The sequence below is a fragment of the Artibeus jamaicensis genome, unplaced genomic scaffold (genome assembly GCF_021234435.1).
Source record: "Artibeus jamaicensis isolate MK-2021 breed Jamaican fruit bat unplaced genomic scaffold, CSHL_Jam_final contig_2790, whole genome shotgun sequence".
Taxonomy (NCBI): Eukaryota; Metazoa; Chordata; class Mammalia; order Chiroptera; family Phyllostomidae; genus Artibeus; species Artibeus jamaicensis.
Genome location: NW_026521616.1, coordinates 4,437,307 through 4,464,003, shown reverse-complemented (window position 1 = coordinate 4,464,003; position 26,697 = coordinate 4,437,307). Strand labels below are relative to the sequence as shown.

The 26,697-nt window shown below is 52.7% G+C and overlaps 1 protein-coding gene across 2 annotated transcripts in view; it reads right to left on the bottom strand.

Annotated features, from left to right (window-relative positions):
- RAP1GAP2 (RAP1 GTPase activating protein 2) overlaps positions 1 to 26,697 on the bottom strand; it is a 203,587-nt gene that overhangs the window by 80,543 nt on the left and 96,347 nt on the right. For both annotated transcript variants that reach the window (XM_053662728.1, XM_053662727.1), the window contains one exon: positions 20,734 to 20,818. In XM_053662728.1, coding sequence (XP_053518703.1) covers positions 20,734 to 20,818 — 85 coding nt within the window. The remainder of the gene's footprint in view (positions 1 to 20,733; positions 20,819 to 26,697) is intronic.

The following is a 26,697-nucleotide window of genomic DNA, read 5'->3' as shown; positions in this document are numbered from 1 at the left end:
CAAGAAAGTGTTTTTTATAAAGTGTAGAACACTGGACCAACCTGAATTACAAACAGGATGAAGGTGACATTGAACGATGGACACCATGAGAGGTCCTGGGTGAGGCCAGGAGACCCTGTGGGGGTTGCAATCCAGCCCCAAGTTCTAGGGAACAACTGGGGTTCCTGCTTCCAAGCTGTCCCTTCCTTAGAACAAGGGTGTGTGTGACGCTTGTCCCTAGCCCAGCACTGGTTAAGGAATCGTGGTGTCTACACCATGGAGGCTCTCCAAGCCAGGCTTTGGGGTGCCAGTTGGCAGAGCTTCTGGTTCTGATCCCCTTTGAGGCCTGAAACTTCCAGTCTCCCCACCAAAGCCGGGCTCGGCTTCAGGTCTGAAGCTCACGGTGTGGAGGGACCATAAAATAGCTCTGTAAATCTCATCAGGTTATTGAAACAAGCCAACAGGCCTGCAGCCGGGGGAACTGGTTCAGGCGCTCAGGAGAGCACCAGCCTAGACAGAGGCTCGGAGGCAGGGGAGTGCAGAGGGGCCTGTCTGGCTTTAGTCTCACCAGTGCTCGTGCTCATGGCCCAGGCAAGAGGCCCAGGACCCACCCCGCCCCCCGCCCCTGCCCCCAGTGTCTGTCCTGAGGCAGAGAAGCTAATGGTAGTGTTAACCTCCAGGAAACCTGCTTCCCTCTGAGCCTCCTCGTCCCTGAAATGCAGTTATGTGCTCTGTAACTGTCCTCTCTCCTCAGTGGTGCTGGCAGGTGGGGGTCCAGCAGAGTGTCAGAGGCATGGTGCCTTCCTTCAGTCACCTGGGTGGTCTTTGTTCCCCAGATGAGGTTTCTGCACAAATGAGGGCACAGTCCAAGTTAACCTCCCCCCGTACACGCCCTCCCCTCTCCCTTCTCTCCTCCCCGCACCCTGCCCACCTTCCTGCTGGCTGCCTGAGGGGAGACTGCAGCCAGGCACAGCAGCCTGGAATCTGGGCTTGCAGCTGGGGCAGCAGAAGCCTTCAGAGCCGAGCCACCACCTTTCCACCACCTCGCCCTCCACCACGTCCGTGTTAGGAGCAGGCACTGTGGACCCTGGTACCAATCAGCCTCCCCCCCCACCCTGGCTTTGACTCTAGCCTGGGTGAGAGAAGAGAGGCCGAAGATGCTCCCTCGAGACAGAACCCACCAGAGCAGCGGTGGAACCTGTGCCCGCGCCAGCGCCCTTGCTCCTGCCATCTCCCCCTGCCCTTGGGGGTGTCCCTGCCCCAGGTAACGTTTAGCATCATCTCAGGGAACCAAGAACAGGCCCAGCTCCCACCTGAGAGGATGTCCTCATGCTGCCAGTCACTAGGTTATGACCAGAGCTCAGCTCACCAATGTCCAAAATAAAGGCCCAAGCCGTTCTCACTCCCCAGCGCCCTCCGGGGACAACTCAGTCCCAAGTGGAAGGACGCAACTTCACACTACTTCTAAAGTAGGAGGCACCATACACAAGGTAGACGCCACATACCAAAACACCTTCTCGATGGGCCTCTCCTACGTCTGTGCCTCAGTTTCCACACTCATTATAGGGAATGCAGGTGGCTGCTCCGCCTTCCCCTCCACTGGGGCTGAGCTGCCACCCCAGACAGACCACTGGGTGCCCTGTGACCAGCCACGGCTGCTGACTCCCAGCACTTGGTTGCTCCAGCCCCCGCTCCCTCCTGCCTCCAGTGGCACAGTGTCTGCTCTGAGGTGGAGAAGGAAATGAACCCCCCCCCCACCCTGCCCACACCAGCACGGTGAGTGAGTGACAAAAGCAAGGTGTGGAGGCGATCTAAGCCAGAATTTCGGTTATCTGGGCTCTTCCTGGTAACGCCTCCGGCACCCAGGACAACAAATGACTGGGACTTCACTGGAGCCCATCCCTTACCGGCCACATAGCAAGTTCTCGTCAGGTGCACTGGACTGGGAACAGAATCAATCAGTCCATACAGGGTTTGTGTCGTAGGGATTGGCTGAGCAAAGGGGCAAGAAAGTACCGCAGAACTGGTCACTTTGGGGGCCCGTGCTCCCTGCGGCCCTGATGGACACCAGCCCACCCCGGCTCTGGCAGCCCCTGAAAGACCCCGACCTTCCCCTCCCCAGAGAGACGGCAGCAGGAAGGCTGCAGGGCCTTTCATTTCGGGCTGACCTGCAGGAGGGGGCTGGGTGCCTACCCATGGCATGTCCTCTGCCGTCCCCATCTCCCAGCTAATAGTTACCTAAATAAACGCTTTGGTCCCCTGTGACTCTATCGGTCCGTCCCCACACTCCAACAGCCTAATTACATAGGTGCCACCACGTGGGAACGCTGACAATGAACGGCTCTCTTCCCCATAAACCGTATGTCAAATAACACGATTGCCCCACCCCCTTTTGCCAGCTGGGGCTGATGAATGGGGCGCTGGGGCAAACGCAGGCCCTGACAAGGTTTGGGGTAGGGCCCTCGGGCTGCCCATCCCAGGCCCAGCTGTTCGGGCTGAGGGGAGCCTCTGGCTGCAAATGCATTCACACCAATGCAGAGTTCCGCAGCACCCACCCCCACACTAACAACCAAAGCACACCGGTGGCACAGGGGAGAGCTCCCCAAATACGCACATTCACCCCCACACACAAGCACTCACTCGGGCAAACACACATGCCCGGGCTTCCAGGAGGCTGATGGGCCCCCAAGGCCCAGCTGTGCACACCCTCCTGCTCTAAATAGTAGTGGCCCGTTGCTGTTTGCAATTTGCCTGCCCAGTGGCCCCCTCTTCAAAAGAGGCAAAGGAGGCACACAGAGGGAAGGGAGACGAAGCTAGAGAGCTCAGCCTCCTCCTCACAATTCTCTTCCTTTTCCACCATGGATCCGTGCGTCCAGTGGATGTGCTGGAAGCAGTGCAGGAGCCTGGCTCAGAGGGCTGGTGCCGCCTCCAGGCTTCACACTGACCCCGGGCAGGATGGGAACGGCAGATGAGCCTGTCATGCTGGGCATGTGCAACCTGGCCTCAGGAGAACTAAGGAGGTCTCCAGGGGTACCTGCATGGTGAGGTTAGCAGTGGACACAGGGGTGGGGCACCAGCTCCTGGCAACCTGACTTAGCCAGCAGCTGTTGGTTGGTCTCTGGTTCCCTACTTCCTGCCCCTGCCAGCTGACCATCTGGTGTTGACTGTATCGGCCACAAGGGGGCCTAGTGAGCCACAAGGAAGGTGCAGACGCACAGCTGGGGCTCCATGCCATCTCCTGCAGCGTGGATAAGTGGAGCCAAGACAGGTGAGTGCAGAGCAGTTCTATCTGAAGAGAGCTCTGACTTCTTACTGTCCCACACACACTCCAGGCCCCACTGAACAGGTGAGGTAAGATGCCCTGATCCAGGGCACAGCCCCATGCTCACTAAACTGGGAGTTCCTTTGGCCACATGGCTGTCCAAAGGGAAGGGTAAACAGGAGCCCTGGGAGTGACCAGTCCGAAAAGGCCACCAGGGAGTGAAATCCAAGCCCTGCTCTTTCAGGCCTAAAGGGCAGAACATGTCTCCTAGAGAAGGAAGGTGCATCCTGATTTGGGCTGAACCTATGAGGCACAGCTGGGCTCTCGCCCTGGTAACCACCCTCGCCTGGAACCAGCTGCCCCGCCTGGGGAAACAGTGCACCTAGATTGCAAAAGGAGCCCACTGGCTTTGCGAGGCAGAGCAGTCATGGGGTCCTGGCCGGCAGGAGGGCAGCTTCGCCTCACACACGGGAGACCCCACCCCCAGCTGGAGTGGCTGGGTACCAGTCTTCCTTCCTACACTTGGCCGCTCGGGTCAGTGCTGTGGAATTCCCCAGCGACAGTCTCCCTGCCTCCACCAGCCCATCAATCTGGCCCCACAGCTCCCCTGAAATGCTCTTGCCAAAGTCACCAATGACCTCCAAGTCGCCAAATGCAAGAAGGACTTCTGCCCTGCACTTCCCCTCTCAGCACCACTCCCTCCTTCTTGCAGTGTTCCCTCCTCTGGATTCAGCAGCAGCCTTGCTCTCCTGGGTCTCTGGCCCTCCTCCTAGGCTCCGCCCCCTCTGGAGGGCCCACTCTCAGCTCTGTCTCAGCTGTCCCCCCATGCTGTCCATCCATCCCCCACACTTCATACCATTGCTATGCTGATTCCCCCACAAGAATACCCCCAACCTTGGCCTCTCCTTGGACCTCCACATCAGCATCTCCAGCTGCGTATCTGATTTTTCTACTTCACTGTCTCAGGACTTACTCAAACTCGGTGTGTCTAAAATAAGAGCTCTGATCTTCCTCCCCAAACATTCGCGGGCTTCTCCATCTCAGAAAAATGGAACTGAAACCCATCCACTGCTCAAGCCTCATCTACAACAACTAGACACCTAGATTCCTCCCTTTCCCTCACTTCCCATGCCCAACCCATCAGCACATCTGCTGTCTCAGCTTCTTCAATACAGCTTGGATCCATCTACTTCTGTCCATCTCCACTGCCAACCTCCCCGGTCCAAGTCCCCTCCACAATTTGTCCAGACTAGAGCAATGGTCTCCAATTTGGCCTCCCTCCTTCCGTTTTGCTGATCCATTCTCCACAGAGCAGCCAGGCTGAAACCACATCACTGTGCTGATGAAGATCTAAACCCCGCCCAAGGCCCACAGGGCCAGCGAGCTCGGCCCCTCTGCCACCTCCCCTTGTTCACGTGCTACCAGCCACACAGGCCTCCTTTCTGTTCCTCAAAAGTGCAGCCTCTTCCTTGGTGCCAGTGCACTTGTCAGTTCGGCACCCAGACACACCCCCAGTTCTCCACACAGCCATCCTCCCATCCTTCAGGGCTCAGCCTCGAAGTCACCTCCTCTAGAGGCCTTCCTGGAGCCCCCCAGGAAAGCCTTTTCCCCCTCCCACAGACCCTGATGTTCTCAAATAGCACCCCTGAAAAGATGAGCACCCAAACGGCACAGCTGTGCGAAGTTCAGAAGCTGTTGCTGTGGATCACTTTCATATATCCATAGCCCACCTCCTCCACAGGGCGGGGAAGCTCCATAGGACAGGAATCGAGTCTTCCGTATCCCCGAGCCCTAAAGTGGTCCGTACTCGATGGCAGGTGTTCAGTGTACATTTGCAAAGTGAATGAAAGGATCTCACTGGCACTTCAATGTGGAGGGTGTACTCACACAAGAGAACAAGCAATGCAAACTCCTGCTGGAGGAGTTCAGGGAAGGCTGCTTGGGGCAGGTGGCACCCCAGCTGGGCCTCTGAGTGAGGAGCTTTGGAAAGAAGGAGGGAGGCTGCAGGTTCGGGGGAGAAGAATAAACCTGAGCACAAAGCACGTGCAGGAAAGAGTCGTCACCCTCGGCGGCTGTGAACCAGCCATTACTGTCAAATGATCCCGGCCAGGAGTGGTCTTACTGAGCTACCGTGCCATCGCCTCCCCTGCCAAGTGCCGGGCGATGCCCCAGGGAGCCATCTGTGCACCCTCAGATTAGTGGGACAGCTAAGAGGGCACTGTCCCACTTTCCCACCCCACACAGCTACTGGGACCCCAGCTCCACCTCAGGACCCAAAGAGGCTGCCTAAGGATGATACTCAGCACCCACATGGGGACTGTGGGACTCAGCCAACATAATGAATGTCCCTTTAGCAGAACCAAGGCTAGCCTACAAAATGCCTTTCTGTGAATCTGAAATGGGTACCTCTCCAGCAGATCAACTGGGAAAGGCATCCTTTCCTCTGGTCAGATGTAGTCCCTCACAGGACACCTGGCTGGCCAGCAAACTGCCAGTTCCAGCCCCTCTCATCCCCCGTGCTGGGTGCCCCGTTTGGCGCACACCTTTTCCAGCACAGGTCTCTTTGCAGCCAGGGCAAAACCGGGGTAAGCTGTACCAGCCCAGTGCCCTCAAAGTTCCACCAGCTGAGGGGTACAGGCCAGTCTCAGGGTGTCTCAGGAGCCTTGCCCAGGGGACCATGGTGACAGTGCCCATGGAGACTGAAGCTGTAACTCACCCCTTCCCCCATCCCTCGCAAAGCTGATGGCCAATTCCCAGAAGAGGCCATCTGGGTCTCGGTGCAGGGCCCCCCACACGCATGGAGCGAGGAGAATTGCAGATTACCGGTGGGCTGGCAGGCCCTGCTGGTGTTTGCCTACCCGGTAATATTGAATTGTAAACATGTGTGCCTGTTTACTTTCCCTGCCAGAGCCTCACGGGCTGCCTCGCAGCCAGGCAACGCTATCTGACCTCAGGGGCCAGGAGGGGGACTTCCTGTGCCAGGCAGGTCACCTGGGGAGGGTTATCTCAGCATAATGAGGTGCCTCCCTCCCCTCCCACAGGCCTTCCCATCCTCGCCCTGCAATGACCCTGGACCCACTGGACAGACAGTGCACTCTGCCAGGAAGAAGCAGAAGGTGGTCCTGAGGATGGAAGTGGTGGCGCAGTTAGAACAGATCAGTGGGATTCAGTGTCACTGTTGAACTGGTGGGCAGCTCTGCTGTTTCCCTGCCGGCCAAACTGAGAGCCAGGAGGCTCAAATTGCCCCAAGAAAGATTCAGGTTAGACGGGAAGATGACAATGGGTGACTGACTGGAGGCAGTCAGTGGCAAATCCTTTCGAGAAGAGATCAGAAAAGTTCATATCGGGGCTGGGAAAAGCTCATGTATGTCACTACTTTTCCCCAGTGAGGGGTTATCTTTCCATCTGGACGGGGGATCGGCAAGCTGCTGACCAAAGGTGATAAAACTGAGGCCAAATCTCAGCTCTAGATGGACAGCGTGGGTGTTGTGTGGCCTTCTTTTCCCCGTGGAAAAGCTCAGGAACATTCAGCATGCCTATCATTTAAACCCCGTGGTCCAGACCCCTTTGGAATCTGATAATTGGTCACAGGCTCACAAGGGAATAAAATAAGGCTGACAGAGAATCAGGGACAGAACCATGGGACCCCACAGAAGGGTTTCTGCAGGAAGTGGGTTTAAAACCCCCCCATTTCACAGATGAGGAACCTGGGTCTAACGAAGCCCAGCCCCTCCCACTGAACCATGAAGGTGTCCTGACTTCATCATAGGCTGAAGAATGTCCCCCTCCACATGCTCTCATCCTAATCCTCACAGCCTGTGAATATGTAAGGCTTTATGGCAGCAAAAGAGCTTTAAGGCTGCCAATCAGCTGATCTTGAGATGAGAGGAGGAGCCTGGATTATCCAAGTGGACCTCTGTGATCACAAGAGTCCTATAACAGGAAGCAGAAGAGAACCAGAGAGATGGCGGTGTGAGGGGCTGGCTCAGCAGTTACTGCCTTTGAGTCAGAGGAATGAGGCCACGAGCCAAGGAATGCAGGTGGGCCCAGGAGCTGGAAGAGGCCTGGAAATGGATTCTCCCTGTGAGACCCACTTCAGATTTCTGGCCTCCTTCCAGAACTGTAAGATAAGTCTATTGTCTTAAGCCACTGAGTCTGTGGTCATCTGTTTCAGCAAACGTAAGAAACGAGACAGACCTCCTGACAGGTACGAGTCTAACAAGACTGTGGGAGGAAGGCATGTGACACTTGAGCTCCGTGCCTCTGACTGGGCAACCTTTCGTCGTTCCCAGAATTGAAACGCCCTGGCGCATACTCGTAGCCTGGGGTGCACTTCATTTTGACCTTTGGATAACTGTCTTAAAGCTCTTTACTAATCTTCAGGAATTCCTGGTCTGCAGTGGGCCCAGGATTCATGCAGCAAGGAAAACGGCAGCCCACCCAGGTAGAACAGGACCACACTGTGCAAACAGGACTTGGGACATGGCCTGGCCATGACGACTCAGGCAGGACTGATGCCCTGAGAGGCCTGGCTTCCTCGATCCCACCTCAGCTTCCAGCCCCTGCTCTCCAGGTGCCAAGGCCCAGCCCTGACACTTGCTGGACCCTCCCAGACTTTGAAGACCCATCTTCCTGCTCTTCAAATCTGACATTGGTTCCGGACCTGCTTCCTGCTTCACTATTCTGGTGTTAGAGGAACCAACTTCAGGGCACTCAGACCCCAAGATCCATCCCCTTATGGGAAAGTGACAGGAAAAGCACCTTGCATGGATTTCCCGGCTTTCTGCACTTACCCAGGTGAGCCCTGCTCCACACCCAAGCAGGGACTGCCGGAGCCCTCCGTGGAGGCCATGTGCTGTTGTGGGTCACTCACTCTCGAGAGAGCCATCCTGCCCTCCAAGAGTAGAGATCATAGCTTCCTGGTCACCGAGCATGAGGAGAAGAAAATAAATAAGGCATAGATCCTGCCTCCTGTCTCCCACAGCCCAGGAATAAGCATCCCATGAAATAAGCACCCCAAAGAGACACTCAAATGTCCTGAACCCTATCTTGATGTCCACAGAAGGGTGAGACCAGGGAGCTGTGAGGGAATCTAGTCAGAGGCTCAGCATCATCCTGACCTCCACCACCTCTCTGGGGAGAGATGCAATTCTGCTCTCCTGTGAGCTCGGGCCACCCACCACAGCAGGCAAAGGGCACGAGTGGGCACCAGGCAAAGGTCCTGAACACAGACTCCTCCAGCAGTCAGGAAGGACTTGAGGCAAAGTAGGAGTTGGAGAGAGCGCACCCTCCCCCCATAGTACTGAAATGAATTTTTGAATATGACGTTGCTCAAACAAGGTGCATCTGGGGACAAACGGAGCCCAGGCCACCGGCTAGTGATCCTCGATGAAGCACAACCAACTCCTCCACCTCACCTCTCTCACGCCTTGTCCTTCCTTCTTCCCCCTCCCTCCTATTCTTTCCCTTCTTCCCTCTCCTGGCCTCACCCACCCCTCACTTCTGGCTTCCCATTGACAGCCAACCAGCCATCGCGTTCACATCTGACATTTCCGATACTTCTTGGTCCTGCTGCCAAATCAGAGCAGCTCAGCCCGTGTTATTTGCTAACAAAACCAATTCCCTCCCCCAACACAGCTCGGCTTGATTTCCTCCCAGCTGAGCCCAGGCCCTGGAACATTCTGGAACATTCGACACCCAGCCTCCCGGTGAGGGTGTGGCAGTGTGCCCCTAAAGCAGCAGCCGCACACTGTTCACACGCGCACCGGCCCCCTTCAGAACCACCTGGGCCTCATTATTTCAAATCAGGGAGCCAGTCACTATGGATAAAGTTGAAACAGCTTTTAGTAAACAAACAAAAAAATTATGTCTCCACCTTCGAAGGTGTTGTTTAATCTTTCACCTCATCTCCAGAGAACAGGAATCACTGACTTATAGAAAGGAAACATTTATCTAAACTTCAGCAATTCCTTCTGAGCCACCAACAGTTTTTTTCAGTGGTTAAATGCAAGTAAAATGGAACTGACTTTTATTACCAAAGCACACAAACAGTGTGATCCCTCTATCTGCGTATGCTGCTAACCCATCTGGACACTCAGCAAACAGTAAGGATGAATGGGTCTGGGGGGTAGAATTATTATTGGGTTTTTGTTTCCCTTCTCTGTACTTTACAATTGTTTAATTTTTATAATAAGTAATATATTACTTTGAAAATCAGGTGAGGGGTTGCTGTTCATTTGCAAAAAACAGTCTACAAAAATTCTCTGAGAAGCCCTGGCTGGTGTGGCTCAGTGGATTGAGTGCCAGCCTGCGAACCAAAGGGTCATTGGGTCAATTCCCAGTCAGGGCACACGCCCGGGTCGCAGGCCAGGTGCCCAGTTGGGGGCGTGCAGCAATTGTTGCCATTTCTCTCACAAATCAATATTTCCCTCCCTCTCTTCCTCCTTTCCCATCTCTCTAAAAGTAAATAGAAATAAAATAAAAATTTTTTTTAATTTCTCTAAGAAAACGCTGGGCTTTTTCTTCAATGGCACATTCTCAAGGATGTGTCCATCAACGAGGATTCACCAATCACCTGTTATTTATTAAACACCAACCACTAAGTGTTTACGCAGCATCAACTGTGGGCCCCTTTTGCGCCAGGCCCTGTGCCAGCAAGGGCAGGAAGAATGCACCCTGTCCCCTTAGGACACAAGCTGGGGATGTGCAGGGCCAGACCCTCCCAGCCCCGCCCCTGTGGGGCCCTGGCCCATCACACACTCTCACTTGAATGGCATCCAACTACACAAAGGTGAGAAGAAGGTGCTGGCACAGCTCCTGGGCCTCACCGAGCTCCCAGCAGGAGCTCCTGAGAGGGGGCAGCCCACTCCTATCCTGGGTTAAATGGTGCCCCCCGTCCCCGCAAAACATGTCCATGTCCAGGAACCTTCAAGTGTAACCTGATTGGGAAAAAGGGTCTTTGCAGATATAATGAAGAATCTTGAGATGACATCCAGGTGGACCCAGGTGGGCCTTAAACTATTATATGAGACCCAGAGAGCAGAGACAGCCAGGGAGAAGGGACGGCCGTGTGAAGGCAGAGGCAGAGTATGGGGCCTCCAAGCTGAAGAAGTGCCGGAGCCACCAAATGCTGGGAGGACAAGCAAGGGTCCCCCCTCCAGCACCTAAGGAGGGGGCGGGCCCTGGCAACAGTTCGGTTTTGGACTTCCAGCCTCCGGCACTGTGAGAGAATAAACCTCTGTTGCTGCAGGAGACCGAGTTTGCAGTCATTTGTTACAGCAGCCCCAGGAAATAAAGAGACACCCCAAGGCCTGAAACTCTATCTCCACACTCTGGAGGGAGCTGGCCAGGGGCCCAAGGGAAAAAGCCAACAGGAGGGGGACACACCGGCAGCATCTACTGGGGCTCAGCACCCCTACAGGAGTGAACACAGATACCCCCACCCACTCTCCCCTAAAGCACCAAATACCCTGGGCTTAAGTGTCAGGTAAATCCCACATATGCATGAGGGTGGGGCAGAGTCTGGCGGTACCCCCCCCAAAACCAGTCTCAGGGAGGAAGTATCTATGGCACCTGGAACAGCAGAGCGAGATGATCAGTGAAACCCCCCCATAAGCACACAGCTCATGGCCAGGATCACAGCCACCAGCACACAGGGTGCGGCAGGAGCAACACCTGCCCGAGTGTGGTTGGTAGGGTAATAATATGGATATAATAACTTACAGTTTTAATTTGAACATTTCACCTAAAATGTTGTATGGTTACATGAATTACATGCTTATGATTTTGTTTCAAAAAGGGGTGTATGTGTGCCAGACCCTGTACAACACCTGTATGTGCCAGGTATGTCCCAGGCAGTTTTGGGTCTAGTCCACAGGGGTCAGGTGGCCGATCACACAAAAGGCAATTTTAGTTTTTATGCACTGGCCATGCAGAGGCACCTCAGCCATGGGAACATGGTAGGGCTGGATATCAGTAAGTCCTGGGAAGAAACTGTATTAACAGCAGAAAAATCGGTGTACTACTTTCTTCCAAACTTTTCCCTCTCGGCGTTGCTGTTCTCTGGAGGAATAATGACGAAAACTTCTGCACACGCTATGTGCCTCTGCTCTGAGTGACAAAGTTACATCACTTCAACCAGTGCCACTGCAAGCACACGAGGCAGGTTCTCTTATATGTCTATTCTCCAAACAAAGAAACTGAGGCAGAGAGAAGTTACACAGCTGCAAAGCCCAGGCAGACTGGCTCCAGGAATTGTGTTCTTAACTACTAACCGACATCGCTTCACCTTTTTGAGAGAGAACCTCAAAGGGATCTGGATCCAGGTCAGAGGAACTGGATTAGTCTCCATGGTGAGGCGAGACCATGGGGCCCATCAGGAGGAAAAGGAGATGGGCTGGAGAATCAAAGGACAGGAGAAGAGGGTTCCCAGAGAGAACATTCTGAAAGCCCAGCTGGCTTGTTCTCTCACACAAAGGGGAGAAGAAATAAGGCCTAGATGGCCCAGAGGCCTAGGTCTGTGCTCCGGCTCCCTTAGCAATTTCTAGGCTCTCCTGTGAGGCCCCTGGCTCCAAAGTCCCGGGCCCAAGGTTACATGGGAGCAGGCAAGAGACCCACAAGTGCTGGTGGTTCCCAGTTCCCTAAGGAAAAGTGTACAAAAACCACATCCACATCCCCATCATCATCGTCATTATCATCATCACAATTGTCATTATTATCATAACCACTTATCCGAGCACCTACTATGTGTACTAACTCCACCAGCTACTTCATGGATTACCTCGTTAGTCCTGACACCTACTCCTCTAGGTGGCCACTGTCCCTATTCCACAGGTGAGGAACTAAAGGTCAAGAAGAGTAAGCAGCAGCTCCAGTGGGGCTCTGGAGGAGTGGATAAGACAGCACAGGCTTCGGAGGCGCACGGACAGCCCTGACTCCAAATCCTGGCTCTGCACTCACCGGCTGTGGGGTCTGGAGCAAACAACCTCTTCTGACGATTTCAATCAGAGATGCCAGAAGTGATGCAACTCAAATGTCAACTCCAAGTGGCTGGCCCTGGCTGCCTGCAGTGCTTTGGTGGAGAGGATTCTGACCCACATCTGAACTAATGGGAAAGAGTGTTGTGATCAATTACTAACAGCTGTCACAGGGGCAGAAGGCTGGAGAGACAGCACCAGTGCCACCTATTTGCCACCCTGACTCACAGAGACAGCCATACAAATACATGGCTGCACTTGCACAGCCAGCGGATTCTTGACTTACGTACCAAAGCAACTCAATGTCTTTTTGACAACTGGATATCCACGTGGGAACAAACGGACCTAGACCCCTATATCATGCTATACACGATTAAATTAAGTGGACTTGGATCTTAGACCTATGGCTAAAATTATAAAGCTTCTAGAAGAAAACATGGAAGGAAATATTTGTGATATGGAATAAAAAAAGATTTCTTAGGAAACAGAAGTCTATAGAAATAAAATGAAAAAATCCATAAACTAGACATCATCCAAAACTTCTGCTCATGGAAGACACTGTTAAGAAAAGAAGTACACTTGCATCCAGAATATGTAAAGAATGTCTACAAGGAGACAAACACTCCTACAAGGAGACAAACACTCCTACTAGGAGACAAACACCCCTACTAGGAGACAAACAGCCCTACTGGGAGACAGTTTTCAAGGTGGATGAGGAGCAACGGGAGCCATAAGAATGATGGACAAGCACCTGAAGACATGTTCAACATTTCAGTCATCAGAAAATCCAAATTAAAACCACAGGGAAATATCCCTCCACACCCACTCAAGTGGCTAAAATTAAATAAACTGACAATGGCAAATGTCGGTGAGGATGTGGAGCAGTCAGAACTCTCACAGCCCCGCCCAGTAGGAATGTAAAATAGTACCGCCATCTGGCAAAACACGTGGTGGTTTCTTCATATATTGATAGTTAAACATTCCCCTAGCATGTGACCCAGCCATTTCACTTTTGGTATTTACCTAAGAGAAATAAAAATACATGTCCTAAACAAACAATAAAACCTAACCAGAATGCTCATAGTATTTGGTTATGTCTTACAGCCCTAACTGGAAACAACCCAAATATCCCTCAATGGGAGAATAAGCAAACTGTGCTGTGTCCACACAGAGGACACACTCAGCAGCACGCGACTCTCGCAGCATTTTTGCCGAGCTGAACACAATGGCGTACATGCTATATGATTCCTTTTTTTACTTTTTAAAGTTTTATTTTTTCTATATTAATTTATTTTAAAGTATGGTTTCTACTTCTTTTTAAAATATATTTTACTGATTATGCTATTACAGTGGTCCCATTTTTTTCTCCCCTTTATTCCCCTCCATCCTGCACCCTGCCTCCCACCAGCATTCCCCCACCTTAGTTCCTGTCCATGGGTCATACATTTAACTTCTTTGGCTTCTCCATTTCCTATGCTATCCTTAACCTACCCTTGTACCTACCATTTATGCTTCTTATCCCCTGTACCTTTTCCTCCATCCTCCCCTCTCCTTCTCCCTGCTCATAACCCTCCATGTGATCTCCATTTCTGTGGCTCTGTTCCTGTTCTAGCTGTTTGCTTAGTTTGTTTTTAGGTTCACTTGTTGATAGTTGTGAGTCTGTGGTCATTTCACTGTTCATATTTTTGATCATCTTCTTTTTCTTAGATAAGTCCCTTGAACATTTCATATAATAAGGGCTTGGTGATGATGAACTCCTTTAACTTGACCTTATCTGAGAAGCACTTTATCTGCCCTTCCATTCTAAATGAAAGCTTTGCTGAAGAGAGTAATCTTGGATATAGGTCGTTGCCTTTCATGTCTTTGAACACTTCTTTCCAGCCCCTTCTTGCCTTCAATGTTTCTTCTGAGAAATCAGCTGACAGCCTTATGGGAACACAAAGGTAACTGTCTGCTTTCTCTTGCTGCTTTTAACATTCTCTCCTTATCTTTAACCTTTGGTAATGTAATTATGATGTGCCCTGGTGTGTGCTTCCTTGAGTCCAACTCCTTTAGGACTCTGAGCTTCCTGGACTTCCTGGAAGTCTATTTCCTTTGCCAGATTGGGGAAGTTCTCCTTCATTATATTTTCAAATAAGTTTTCAATTTCTTGCTCTTCCTCTTCTTCTTCTGGCACCCCTATGATTTGGATGTTGGAATGTTTAAAATTATCCTAGAGATTCCTAAGCCTCTCCCCATTTCTTTGAATTCTTGTTTCTTTATTCTGTTCTAGTTGAATATTCATTTCTCCCTTCTGTTCTAAATCATTGATTTGAGTCCTGGTTTCCTTCCCATTACTGTAGGTTCCCTGTACATTTTTCTTTATTTTTACTTGTCATAGCCTTCACTTCTTCCTCTGTTTTGTGACCATTCTCAACCATTTCTGTGAGCATCCTGATTACCAGTGTTTTGAACTGTGTATCTAATAGGTTGGCTATCTCTTCATTGCTTAGTTCTATTTTTGGATCTTTGATCTGTTCTCTCATTTGGACCATATTTTTTTGTCTCAGTGAGCCTGCTGTGTTGTAAGGGCGGGGCAACCCACCTCGCTGTGTTGTGATGCTGTATGTGGGGGCAGGGTCTGAGAGAGAACAATGCCACTTGTTCAGCTCTCCACCAGCTTTCAGTCACTTTCGACACTACCCACAAGCAAATTGGGCCCTTCGGTGCTGATTCCCGGGTGGGTGGGTTTGTGTGCATTCCAGGACTCTGTGGGTCTCTCCAACGAACTCTCCTATGAGGTTGGGAGTTTCTCCCGCTGCCGCAACCCCCACAGTTTTTTACTGTCAAAGGTTTTGAGCCTTTATTTCCCCATGCCGGGACCCTGGCTTGCACAGTCTGTCTCACTCCCCAGTTCTTGCCCCCAATTTACCTGCATGCAAATGTGGAACTGGCCAGTCCACCAGCCACCACCTCACCCAGTCCTCCAGCCACTGACTTGCCAGGAGATCTCTCCACCCCAGCTGCCGGTCTGCGCCCTACGGGTCTGGATGAATGTTTCTTCTTTCATTTCTTGGTTGTCAGACTTCCATACAGTTTGATTTTCTGGCAGTCTGGTTGTTTTTTGTTTTTTAATTTTTTATTGTACTTCTTTTGGTTGTGCAAAGAGGCAAAGTGTATCTACCTATGCCTACACCTTGGCTGGAAGTGCCTCTATTTCTTTTTTTTTCATGATTCCTTTCAAATTAAGTTCCAAAACAGGCAAACCTAATTTGTAGTGAGAAAAAAATCAGAACTCTGGTTGCTTGGAAGGAATTGTCTATGAAGGGCCATAAGGAACTTTATAGACACGTGCATGTGTGTGTATATATATATATATGTACATATATATATATGACACGTGGGTGGCAGCAGTGTCCTATATCTGAGCTAAATCAGAGTATGAGTCACATGGGGTTATCTTTTAACAAAAGCACACTGTTAAGATTTATGCATTTCAATGTATATCAATTTTTTTTAAATCTGGTTACATCTAAAATAATTTGCCTGAAGTGTAGGCTAGTTGGCCTTAAAACATGAACAAAATCAGGGACACTATATACATGTGCAGATGTACATGCATGAGGGGTGGGTCCATGCAGGTGGTGTGCACACAGGCATCTCTGTGGCCCTGGCGCCTCCAAGGCACAGCCCCACGGGTGCAGACCAGGTAAGCTTTCTCACATCTGCACTGCCTTAGGCTGCCCTGTCCTCTGGCCTCTACAACTTCAAAGAGCTCCTGGGCAGTGGCTCCTGAGGAGGTGGCCTCAGGACAGGCAACATAAACGGGGTCTGTATGGAGACCAGAGACAGCTCTCCTGGGGCCCACAGAGCATCAACAAGAGAACCAACTAAACCCCCTGCATTGGTGGTAATGGATGGAGCAAATGTTTGTCCTCTGAGGTCCCCTTCCAGGGGATTGGGATCCAAACCTCCTTGCTGGGGTCCTTGAGCCCTTCCTGCCCCCACCCTAGAAGGCTCCCCAGCATCCTTTACATAAATACCTCCTCACCTTGTCCCTACAAAACTGGTAGATCTAAGAGGGGCTGACATCCCTCACTCAACCCTTCCCAGAGTGGACAGAAGAGATAGCACTGGGCCTGGGGCTGTGCCACAAGCTGGAAAGGAAACCCCAGCCCATGCCCAGAGATAGAGTCTGGCTGGTGGGCAACTGGTGAGCTGGGGAGGGCAGGAGGAGGAGAATAGCCCAGCTCTGCCTGGAGGGAATGAGAGAAAGCTCCCCCAACCTCCGTTATCCTCCCTAGCACCCAAGCACTTGCATCCCTGCCTGAACCTCCTCTGAAGGTTTTGGAGGCATTCATGAGTCATGAAAAACAAAGGACCAAGGAAGGAGAGTAGGAACAAGATCTTCTGCCCATCCCTGCAGAAAAAACACCAGGCCTCCTTTTCCCCTCCTGGAAAGGAGAAGGTCTATGGCAGGGGCTGCCCTCAGACCCACACAAAGTGGTATGGAAAAGACAGAGCAAGGGTCACCTCTAGACTGACCTGGCCAGCTCAGACCTAGTGGAGCTCCAGGGGCCAGAGTGGTGATTCAGATCAAGGTCACATCAAGTTCCAGCATTGCCACCTCCAAGAAACACTCTGCACAATCACTATGAGCTGGAGGACAATGAGGGGGTCAGCCCCAGCCCCTTTACTTCCCCAAGCCTGGGAGAGTTGTTGAGCATGGTTGGTCCCACGGGGGTCAGCCCAGCCCCACTGCTCGCATTAGGTCCCCTTCCTGCTCCCCACCAGCCTCCCCACCAAGCTGTCCTCACTCCTCTCCACCCCACCGAATAGCCACATGACACACTAGAGTTTGTCACATGCTGAGCCATATGGTTTCTTCTGCTCCATTAGGGCTCCCTGTAGACAGCAGGTTCTTTGAAGGGTGAAGACTGCGGCCTGGGTTTGACCCCACGGGGCCCAGCAAAATGCTGGGCACACAAAGCCAGCCCTCCCTAAATGTCTGTTGATCCATTTGGGCAGGAAAACCAGATCATAAAAGATGTGGGCCTGGAAACAATCCCAGGGAGAGAGCCCTAAACCCCTACCCCTCTCCCAGCCCAGCCGGCACCATCCACACAACTTGAGTTCTGGCTGGGAACTGCGCTCTCATTCAGCCCATCTGCTCAACATCTCTTTGGTTGCTTTTTCTCAGTTTCATATTAGAAAAAAAAAAAACCTTCAAAAACACAAACAGCAAAGAGGTGGGGAGGGGGAGGAGGACCAGTTGCAGCAGGCATGGCAGTGGGGGACAGTGGCACTGGGGGTAGAACAAGCTTCTCAGGCCAGCCACTCCCCCAGCAAGCCCTCCCCAATGGGAGAAGCGACTCAAAGGGCTACCCCTGCATGCTGGGGTGGGACGAGAAGAGTGCTTCACCAAAATTAGCTTGGGTCTTCGAATTTAACTAAATCTGCTGACAACAGTAGGAACACAATTATCTCCAGTGGGACCTTAGGCGAGTCACTTGCCATCCAATTTGTCTGTAAAGGAAATGGATCGTCCACCTCTGACATTCTGTGATTTCTGAGGGGATCAATACCTAAGGGGTACGCCTGCTCCCCCTGCCCCTACCTGCACTGCCAAAGGGCACAGAAGCCAGGCCCTCATGGTCCCTTCTGGGTCATTCCCTCTCAGAGAATGGCTGTAACATTTATTTAGTTGCTCCAAACCTGGGGCCACTCTTGCCTCCCACCTCCCCCAAATCCTCATATCTCATCCATCTACCTCCCAGGAAATCTGAAGCCAGACCACTTCCAAATGACGCACAGGACCTTCAGGGTCAGGCCTGCACCCTCTCCTCACCGGACCCCTGCGGAGGGCCCGAAACTCACCCCCACACCCCACTCTGCTCCTTCCTACACACTCTCCACACAACGGCCAAGGTGGCTTGTTCAAAAGTCCCATCACCTTACTCCTCTGACTAAAATCTTCAATAATGCCATTGCGTTTAGTCAGATGAAAGCCCAAAATCTTTAATAAACCTTCCGAGGGTCTGACCCTTTGTCCCTAACTGTGGGTGTTCTGGACATCCTGGCCTCATGATTGGAGAAACTCTCTGTCCCGCCTGACAGCACGTCAGAGCCTGCAGCAGTGCTTCCTGTAGAGTGGGTATGAATGGGAACGTTGGTAAAATGCAGACTCTGATTCTGCAGTCTGGAGTGGGGCCTCTGCATTTCTCAGGAGCTCCCAAATCATGCAGGTGTTAGTGGTCTCTCGGCCTGACAGCACCTTTGCCTAAGTCCTACTCAGCTCTCCAGGTTCAGCTTAAACATCATTCCCTCAAAGAAGCCCTACCTGACCCTCTCCATCCACAGACCTTATATTGGCCCCCAGGTAGGCTGTGCTTCTCCTTTGTAACAGTCATCGTGCCGAACTGTTCATCCCTCGTTCTTAAAATTATTTTTTCAACTCTCATCTCCCAAGCTAGACTACAAGCTCCAGAACCAGGACCACCACAATGTCTTATTCACCTTTAAGTCCCCAGCCTTCAGCATATCGTCAGCATTTGTAGTAAAAAGCTATTGGTCTTGCCTGCCTGCACCCACTTTCTCTTCTTCTCACAGTGAACCCTCAATTTTCCTTTGAAGAGCTACCCTTCTCCCACCGAGGGCTCTTAGGTATGAGTTAGGTATGGGTTTAGGTAGAGGACATGAGACCCAAGTCTGGCCAATCAGAGCCTTCCATCTCTCTGGTTGTGATGATTGGTTCAGAGATAGACATGTGACCTCAGAAAGGCCAGTGAGCTTCTCCCTGGGACTTCTGATAGAATTACTAGGGAAAAGAGACTCTTCGCTGGAATTACTTAGCAAGCGGGAGCAGCTGTCACATTTCTGTCATCACAGAGACAGAGTCTGACAAAGAATGAAACCAATACAGAAGAGAGGTGGAAAAAGACAGATTTCATGGATGCAGCCATGCCTGGAGTCTATACTTGCCATTACAAAGGCAATAAAGTCCCTTTGATGCTTAAGCCAAAGTGAGTTATGTTTCTGTCCCTTGAAATCAAGAGTCTTGACTAATAGAACATCAAATAAATATTGGGTGTTGAATGAATTAAATGAGTATGTGAGTAATTAAAAACTGCCAAGAACTCAGTGACTCCTCCCAGGACACTTTCAGAGTCCTCCCTGCACACTCCCGCCATCCATGAGCACAGACAAGCATCCCACACCCCATTTTGCAGACCAACGTGCAGAAACATACATTGGTGACATGCTCCTCAGCACTACCCGGCGCACACAAGCCACTGCAGCACCTGGCTCAGGTGCCAGCACTGTGACTAGGCTGACGAAGGCAGCTGGGCTTTCAGTGCCCCCAGGTACCCCACCAGGAGGAGAGCAGGGCTGTCTTCAGCCAGCCTACTCCCCACCCATCCCTGAATCCTAATGCAACATGGGCAGGCTCTGGCTGCCACTCACTGGTATCACCCCTCGGTGCATACCACACAGCTCTGCACGGGAGGCATTCAATATGGGATGATCACGGAAAGATGGTTTTTATCCACTTCCCTTGGGGGTACCACTTTGTAATGGATTAGGTTATAGAAGAGGGTTACAACAGAGAGCAAAAGGGAAGAGCCCTAATTATTTGCCTGTGAGTCACCTCACAGCAGAGCTCCAGGACAGAGATGGAGGCTGGCCTCGATGTCCCTTCAGATGGCTCAGGAGGCAGGTGACTTCTTCAGAGCTAGTCCTCACCTGGCAGAATGTAAGGGAGGGAGGCCCACTGCTGCCCAGGCAGGCACACTGCCTGAACCAAGTCCTCTCTGAGGGCACGTCAGGAGTGTGTGGCCATTCGAACATGGGGGACCGAAGGGTAAACAGGGGAGGGCACAGTGGGGGGAGGGCACTGCCCCTCAGCTCCTGGGCAGGAATGAGAGGAGCCTGGGCCTGGGGTCCTAAGATGTGCTCTCCCATGAGAGACTTGTGAATAAAGTATTAATTGGAAAAGAATTACTGGCTCCCCAGAACCTCTAAGGCAACTGTCCCACAGGGGCTGGTGGGACAGGGCCCACCGAAGAAGGCCAGTCAGAGGCAGGGAGACCAACATGCAAGTTCTGTTCAAGAGCCATGAGGGTCCCAGCCCCCAGGCCCTGGTAGCCCTTCTGGGCAGTAGCCCCTTAAGGCACCACTAGCCTGCAGCTGCTTTCTAAGCCTCCCACTTACTCCTGCCTGGGCCCCTAGTTCCAGAACCCCACAGCTCCACAAGGCCTCTCACTAACTGCCAAGCACCCCACCAAACCCACTCAGCCCCGGTAGGTCTATTTCATTTCCTCACCGTGCCCTAACACCCCTGCGTCTCACACTCACACCCGCCTCCTGAACTGCTAAGCTCAAGTGAGTGCTGCTTCTAGAGGTGTCCGGGCCTCCACAGCCCCACGGGGACAGACACAGCGGGGCCTGCTGTGCTGCCACAACAAAGCGTAGCCTTGAGATTTACCCTCCCCCCTGCCGCCCACGGCCTCCCCCACTTACCAGCTCTAAGCCTCTTACCTTCATGGTGGGAGGTGCAGTGAGAGGAGGGGACAGAGACCGGTCTGGGAGAGTCACATCTGAGCTGTTGGCCAGCTCCTGCTTCCTGTAAGGAGCACAGAACACAGAAGAGGTGAGTAAGGGCCTTTCTGTACCATCCCCTCACTCCTCTAAAGTGTCAGGCCTTGGAGACGGTCTAACACACACCACTCGACACTAGAGTGGGGTGCATTTCTTCTTTGCTGGGATGTAGAAAAATCTAAAGCCAGGCTGTTTCAAGTGTGGCCTCTGATCCAGCAGATCAGCATCACCCGGGCACTGTGAGAATACAAATTCTGTCCTGGCTGGTATGGCTCAATGGATTGAGTGCCAGCCGGCAAACCAAACAGTCATTAGTTCGATTCCCAGTAAGGGCACATGCCTGGGTTGTGGGCCAGGTCCCCAGTTGGCAGCACGCAAGAGGCAACCACACATTGAGGTTTCTCTCCCTCTCTTTCTCCCTCCCTTCCCCTCTCTCTAAAAATTAATAAATAAAACATTTTTAACTCTTTTTTAAAAAGTAATGCAAATTCTTGGGTGTACCCAGACTCTCCAGTGACAGGGCCCAGGAATCTGTATTTTAACAATCTCTCCAGGTGGTTTTGATGCACACTGAAGCCGGAGACCACAGAGCTAAAGAGATCCAGGTCTGGGGGCGGGGTGGGAAAAGAAGGGGAAAGGGGTAAACATTTTCAATTCACCCTCCCTGGGGCCCCTTTGTCGTGTCCCCCCACCCCCGCCACACACATACACACTGGCCAGACAGCAGACCTTGGGAGGATGAGCTGCCTGGGGTATAAGCTGCAGGTAAGACTTATTTTAGTCCATGTGGGCTAGGACCATGGAGAGACAGCTAAACAGAGTTGGGTCACCATGACAACATGACTGCAACAAGTTCCCTGCTCTCACACGCTCCCCACTTTCCATCTGGCCCTTGCTGGTGGCCAGGCAGTGCTAGTTTGCAGCCTGAGCACCGGGCAGAATGTTTGCAGCAGGAAAAGGCTTTAGAACAACGGTTACGCAACAGGGCCAGCTGGGAAGAACCTGGGGGAGTCCCCAGACGGATGAGGGACTCTGGTGTCCTGGACATGCCCTAGTTATCTCCTGGGACAGGAGGAAAGGCAGAATAAGAGCAGTAACAGTCTAAGAGGACCAGGATGAGCCACCCGAGCTCCAGTTTTGTAACTGTTTCCCAGCCTGAAGCAGCTGTTAGCCCAGCACCTGGTCCCGCTTAAGTGACCAAAGCACCTCTTCTGCCAACTCGAGAGAATATTTCTGTACTACTTTCCAGCCCATGTACTGCCAAAGGGACTAACAGCCCCACCCCAACCTCGTTCATGAGAGAAGCTAGCTTCCTGCAGAGCCCAGCTCCCTGCCTTTCCAGGGCAAGCCCTTGCCCTGTGGCCTGGCCGCTACCCAGTCCAGGGCCCCCACAACCCGACAGGCCTAGTCTAAGAAAAACCAGGCCCAGTGCCACAGGGACCTGTCTACCCTGACACCACCCTGTGGGCCCTGCCACCGGTCCCCTGGGAAGCACCCTAAGGAGGCTACGTGAACATCTGGCTTGGGGAGGACCCACGTGACCCCATTAACCTCAACCCTGCCCATTCCCCCTCTCTGCTGCCCCTTCCCACTCCATTCTTCTTGGGCTTGCCCTCACTCTGACGGCTGGAGAGGGGTCTCCTCCTCCTGATCCAGACTGTAACTAGCTCAGAAACCAGCAGGGCCAAGACCTGGCACATGTGCACACACATTCACACAGACATGAATGTGCTCCTTCAAGCTCTCAGCCAGAGCCGCTGGCCTCCCTCCATGGCGGGCTCAGGCCCTCTCCACCTGCGGGCCTGACAGGGCTGGGTCCTGCCCCTCTGCCCTCCTCCAAGCAGCCACTGTTCCTCCTCTATGGCCTACGCCCCTGAAGGCCGTGGTGGGGGAAAGGGAAGGAAGGAAGCATGATCAAGGATGCTCCCCTGAGGTGAGGACAGGCAAAGGCAGGGACAGGGAGCTGTCCCTGGGGGACTGGGAGTCTGGTAAAAAAAAAAAAAAAAGCATGCGGGAGGGGTGGGCAAGCTCCCCAACCAGAGACTCTAGGACTGCTGGGGGTGAGCTGAGGACTTCCGGCCTACTCCCCTGGAGACAGCTTGTGGGCAAACTTGACCCATAGCTGCCCTTGGTTGCCAATAACACAAACCCCAGGGGAGAGCAATACCGGCAGGTTCTAGTATCAGTGGTCACGAGTGGCTCATACACAGTCTGGTTCTCCCCATGAGGCAACAAGCTGCTCATTCCCATGAGACCAGAGCAGATGTGATTCTTATCCAAGGTCCCTGCGTCCCAAACAAATGGCCCTCGTAACCTGCCCTGGTCTGAGCCCCTCTCCTCTGAGCCAGCCTGCTCTCCCCAGATGGGGGACTAACCTCCAAGGACCAGTCTCCAAGGAGTGGTGAGGACTGCCAGGTGGGAGCACAGGGCATCTCCCACAAGAAGGATTTCCCAAATGATGTTTGGGGCCTGGAAGGTGCAAGAGCAGGAAAGACCAGCCTCACACCAGCTCCAGGGTTCTGTCTGAGATTCCAGAGGGGACACCAGGGTGGGCAAAGGTGTGACTGGCCCTCGGAAAGATCAGAACGCAGCGCGCAGCAGCCCTGGCTACAGATTAGAATCTACTCTGACTGGGTAGAGATGGCTCAGAGCGGCCCCTGGGGGGGTGGGGGATGCACCACGCTGAGCCACCCCGCCTCTCGACTCCACCCCCACTCCTAGGAGCCAAAGACACTTATTTCAGAGCTAACTTCCCACTATGAATCGAATTCTGCTCCGACACCCAGAGATATGCTAAAGTCCTAACCTCCAGGACCCCTCAATGTCACCTCACTGGAAATAAGGTCTCTGTAGATATAATCAAGTTAAGATGAAGTCATTAGGTTGGCCTCCTACTTCAACGTGATTGGTCTGCTTATAAGAGGAAAAGGTGGCCAGGTGTAGACAGACACATGGGAAGAACGCCTCAGGATGAGGGAGCCGGGAGCCACACAAGACAAGGAAGGGTCCTTCCCTGGAGCCTTCAGAAGGAGCCCGGCCCTGCCGACATTCTGATTTTCTATGTCCAGCCTCCAGAACCAAGCCTCCAAATAAATACTGCTATTTCAAGCCACCCACCCTGTTTGAGACACTCGGTTACATTTGTGGCTCTTGGTTACAAGCAGCCCTAGGAAACAGAGACACCACCCAAGTCGCAGGTTCCAGCCTCGGCATCGTCCCTGGAAGACCACAGAAAGGAGGGCGGAATCCCTGCTCCTGCCTCACCTCCCTGCTGCGGCCAGCTGGCCCCACCCGGTCCTGTCCCAGCCCTCATGACCAATGACATTTGAGTGTGAGCCACCCTCCCAAGGACAGCCAGGCCTGACCACTGGCTGAGATAAGACAGAGTAAGAACTACAGCGCCCAGTGCAATGCCAGCCCTGTCTCAGGACAACATGCCACACGTGAGTAGGTGACAGTGACATGATTCTGTCAAGGGGTGACCTTGAATCTGCCCTAATTTGTTGTAAGCAAAAGGTAAATTATCAGCAGAGGCAGGACCCTCAGTGCTCTTTATAGCACATCTCTAGGAATCCACCGTGATCTTGACGTGTGTCAGCTCACTGAGACTGAAAACTGCCCCCCCACCAAGCCAGCCAAATGGCACTCCCCCAGCTCTATGGACCAGGGGCCCAGACTCACACAGGGACGCACAAGAGGAGGGGGTGGTGACGGGAGGAGGAGGACAGAGGAAGGCAGAGGGGGGCAGGCAGGAGATCATTCACTCAGCTAAGAGAAGGGGGGTAAGAGCAGGCGCGAGTGGACAGGCCAGGAACCCTCCTCCTCCTACCTCCTCAGCATCCCCCTGCCCCAGACCCATGCGGCGCTGAGGGCCTCTACTCTGGGAGTCTTTCCCCAGAGCCTGGTGATCCTGAGGTGGCTGGGGGCGCTCAGGGAGGCCAGGAGAGGTCCTAACTGGCTTCAGCCAAATGAGGTTCCAGCCAGCTTTGTCCTAATGCAAATCTCAAGAGGAAATGGTCAAAGAGCCTGGAGTGGAAGCTGGAAAAACAAGGGAGCAATTCACCCAAATGGGGCTGTTTGTAGGGAACTGGACAACGGGCCCCGGGGCGGAGCACCCAGCTTCTGGCACGCAGGCATCCAGCATCCTTGCCTCCGGCCTGAGCTGGCTCTGCCTCGGACCCCCTGAGACCATCGCACATTCCTATGAAAATGCCCTACACTAAGAACAGAGAGATCCCTGGGGTCCAGTTCAGCTCTACTCACTACCCCACTGTGCGAGCTTGGTTAAGTCACCTCACCTCTCTGTGTCCTTCACTTGCAGAGATGGGAGTGATAATTTCTAAGGAATTATAAGTTATGTCTCCGAAATAAAATGGAAGGCCCTACACAAATGTAGACCATTATCATTATTATCATCATCATCTTTTTTATTATCATAACTCATAAAATGGTCGTGTGGTCTCCAGGTAGAGAGAGAGAGAATCGAGGATTGAGGGCTATTTAAATGACTCTGAAAATACTTATGGCATCTCAGCTAAGCACTAGTTTCAGCCCCAGGGATCTACTCTCAAGATCAAAACCATCAGTTAATAATCAACAGGGAAAATACCCTCCGATCACCAGATGGCTCTGGAGCCAGATGTAAGCCCCTCCCTCTGGCAGAGCCTTCTCCCCAACCTTCACACCACCCTGGTCTGCATCTGCACCTCGTAGCACACCAGTCCCCAGCTGACCACCACGCTCGGCTCTGCTTTCCTTGCTCTCCAAACAGCCAAGCTGTAGAAATGTGGACAGCTCACCACTCCAAAGAGCTACTCAGAAAAACCGAACCAACAGGAATGAAAAACGTTACTCACAATAGCCAAAGGGTAGAAATAACCCAAGTGCCATTAACCAATGGGTGGATAAACAAAATGTGGTCTGTCTGCATGGTGGAATATTACACAGCCATAAAAAGGAAGGAAATAATGACACATGCTGCGATGTGGACGAACTCGAAAACTCAGCAGGCAAATCCAGGAGAGAGGCACAGCTCCCAAGCCACCGAGGCACAAGTGTGCGAAGTGAGCAGGTCACATATTGGAAAGCATAGCTGGTTTCTAAACAAAGAGTGACTGCCGGGGCCCCGTGTAAGGGGAGAGAAAGGGCAGAGGCCCAAGGGGTCTATGGGTGCCCTGGAAGGAGTGGACTGAAGGCAGAGGCTAGGGCTGCACAGGAAGTACTGCAGGTGTGACCACCACAGGCCACAGCCTGGGCATCGCGATGTGGCTGCACGAGGGACCGAGGGGGCCTGGGTGATGCTCATTCCAGCGGCTTCAGAGGACATGCTGGTTTCACCTCTGGGTGTCATGGGTGAGGACGACACTGCCCTTCCCTGGATGACCCCGAATCCCTAAACTGGGCTGGGGGTTGAAGGAAGGGCAGGTACCAAGGGGAAGCCAGGATACGGCAAGGTGACCGAGCGCTGGAGTCCCAGCCTGCTTCTGCATCCTGTCTCAGAGCTGATGGACCAGTCTACACCCACAGGCAGACAGATCTCCACACTCCTAAGAAAATAAGCCTTTTCTGGCAACATTTAGAACTGACTGATGCTGTACACATGAGTAAGCGGAGACTCTGAGGGGTTCAGTGTGGGCCTGAGGGTCACAAAGGCAGGAAATTCTAGAGTTGGTCCTCGAGCCCTGAGATGCCCGACTCCAGTTCCACGGCTCCTCCACGTCACAACAGCAACGCCAGCTCTGCCTGGCCCGAGTGCCACAGCAGGGTATGAAGACAGGACACCGAGAACCACCTTCTCAAGTCCTTTAAGCTTGAGTTCCTGGTGGGCTCTGTGTCCCAGCGTGGGCGGTGACCCCTGTGTTAGTTACAAGCACCTGAGAAGGCAACCCAGGCAGGAGACGTGAC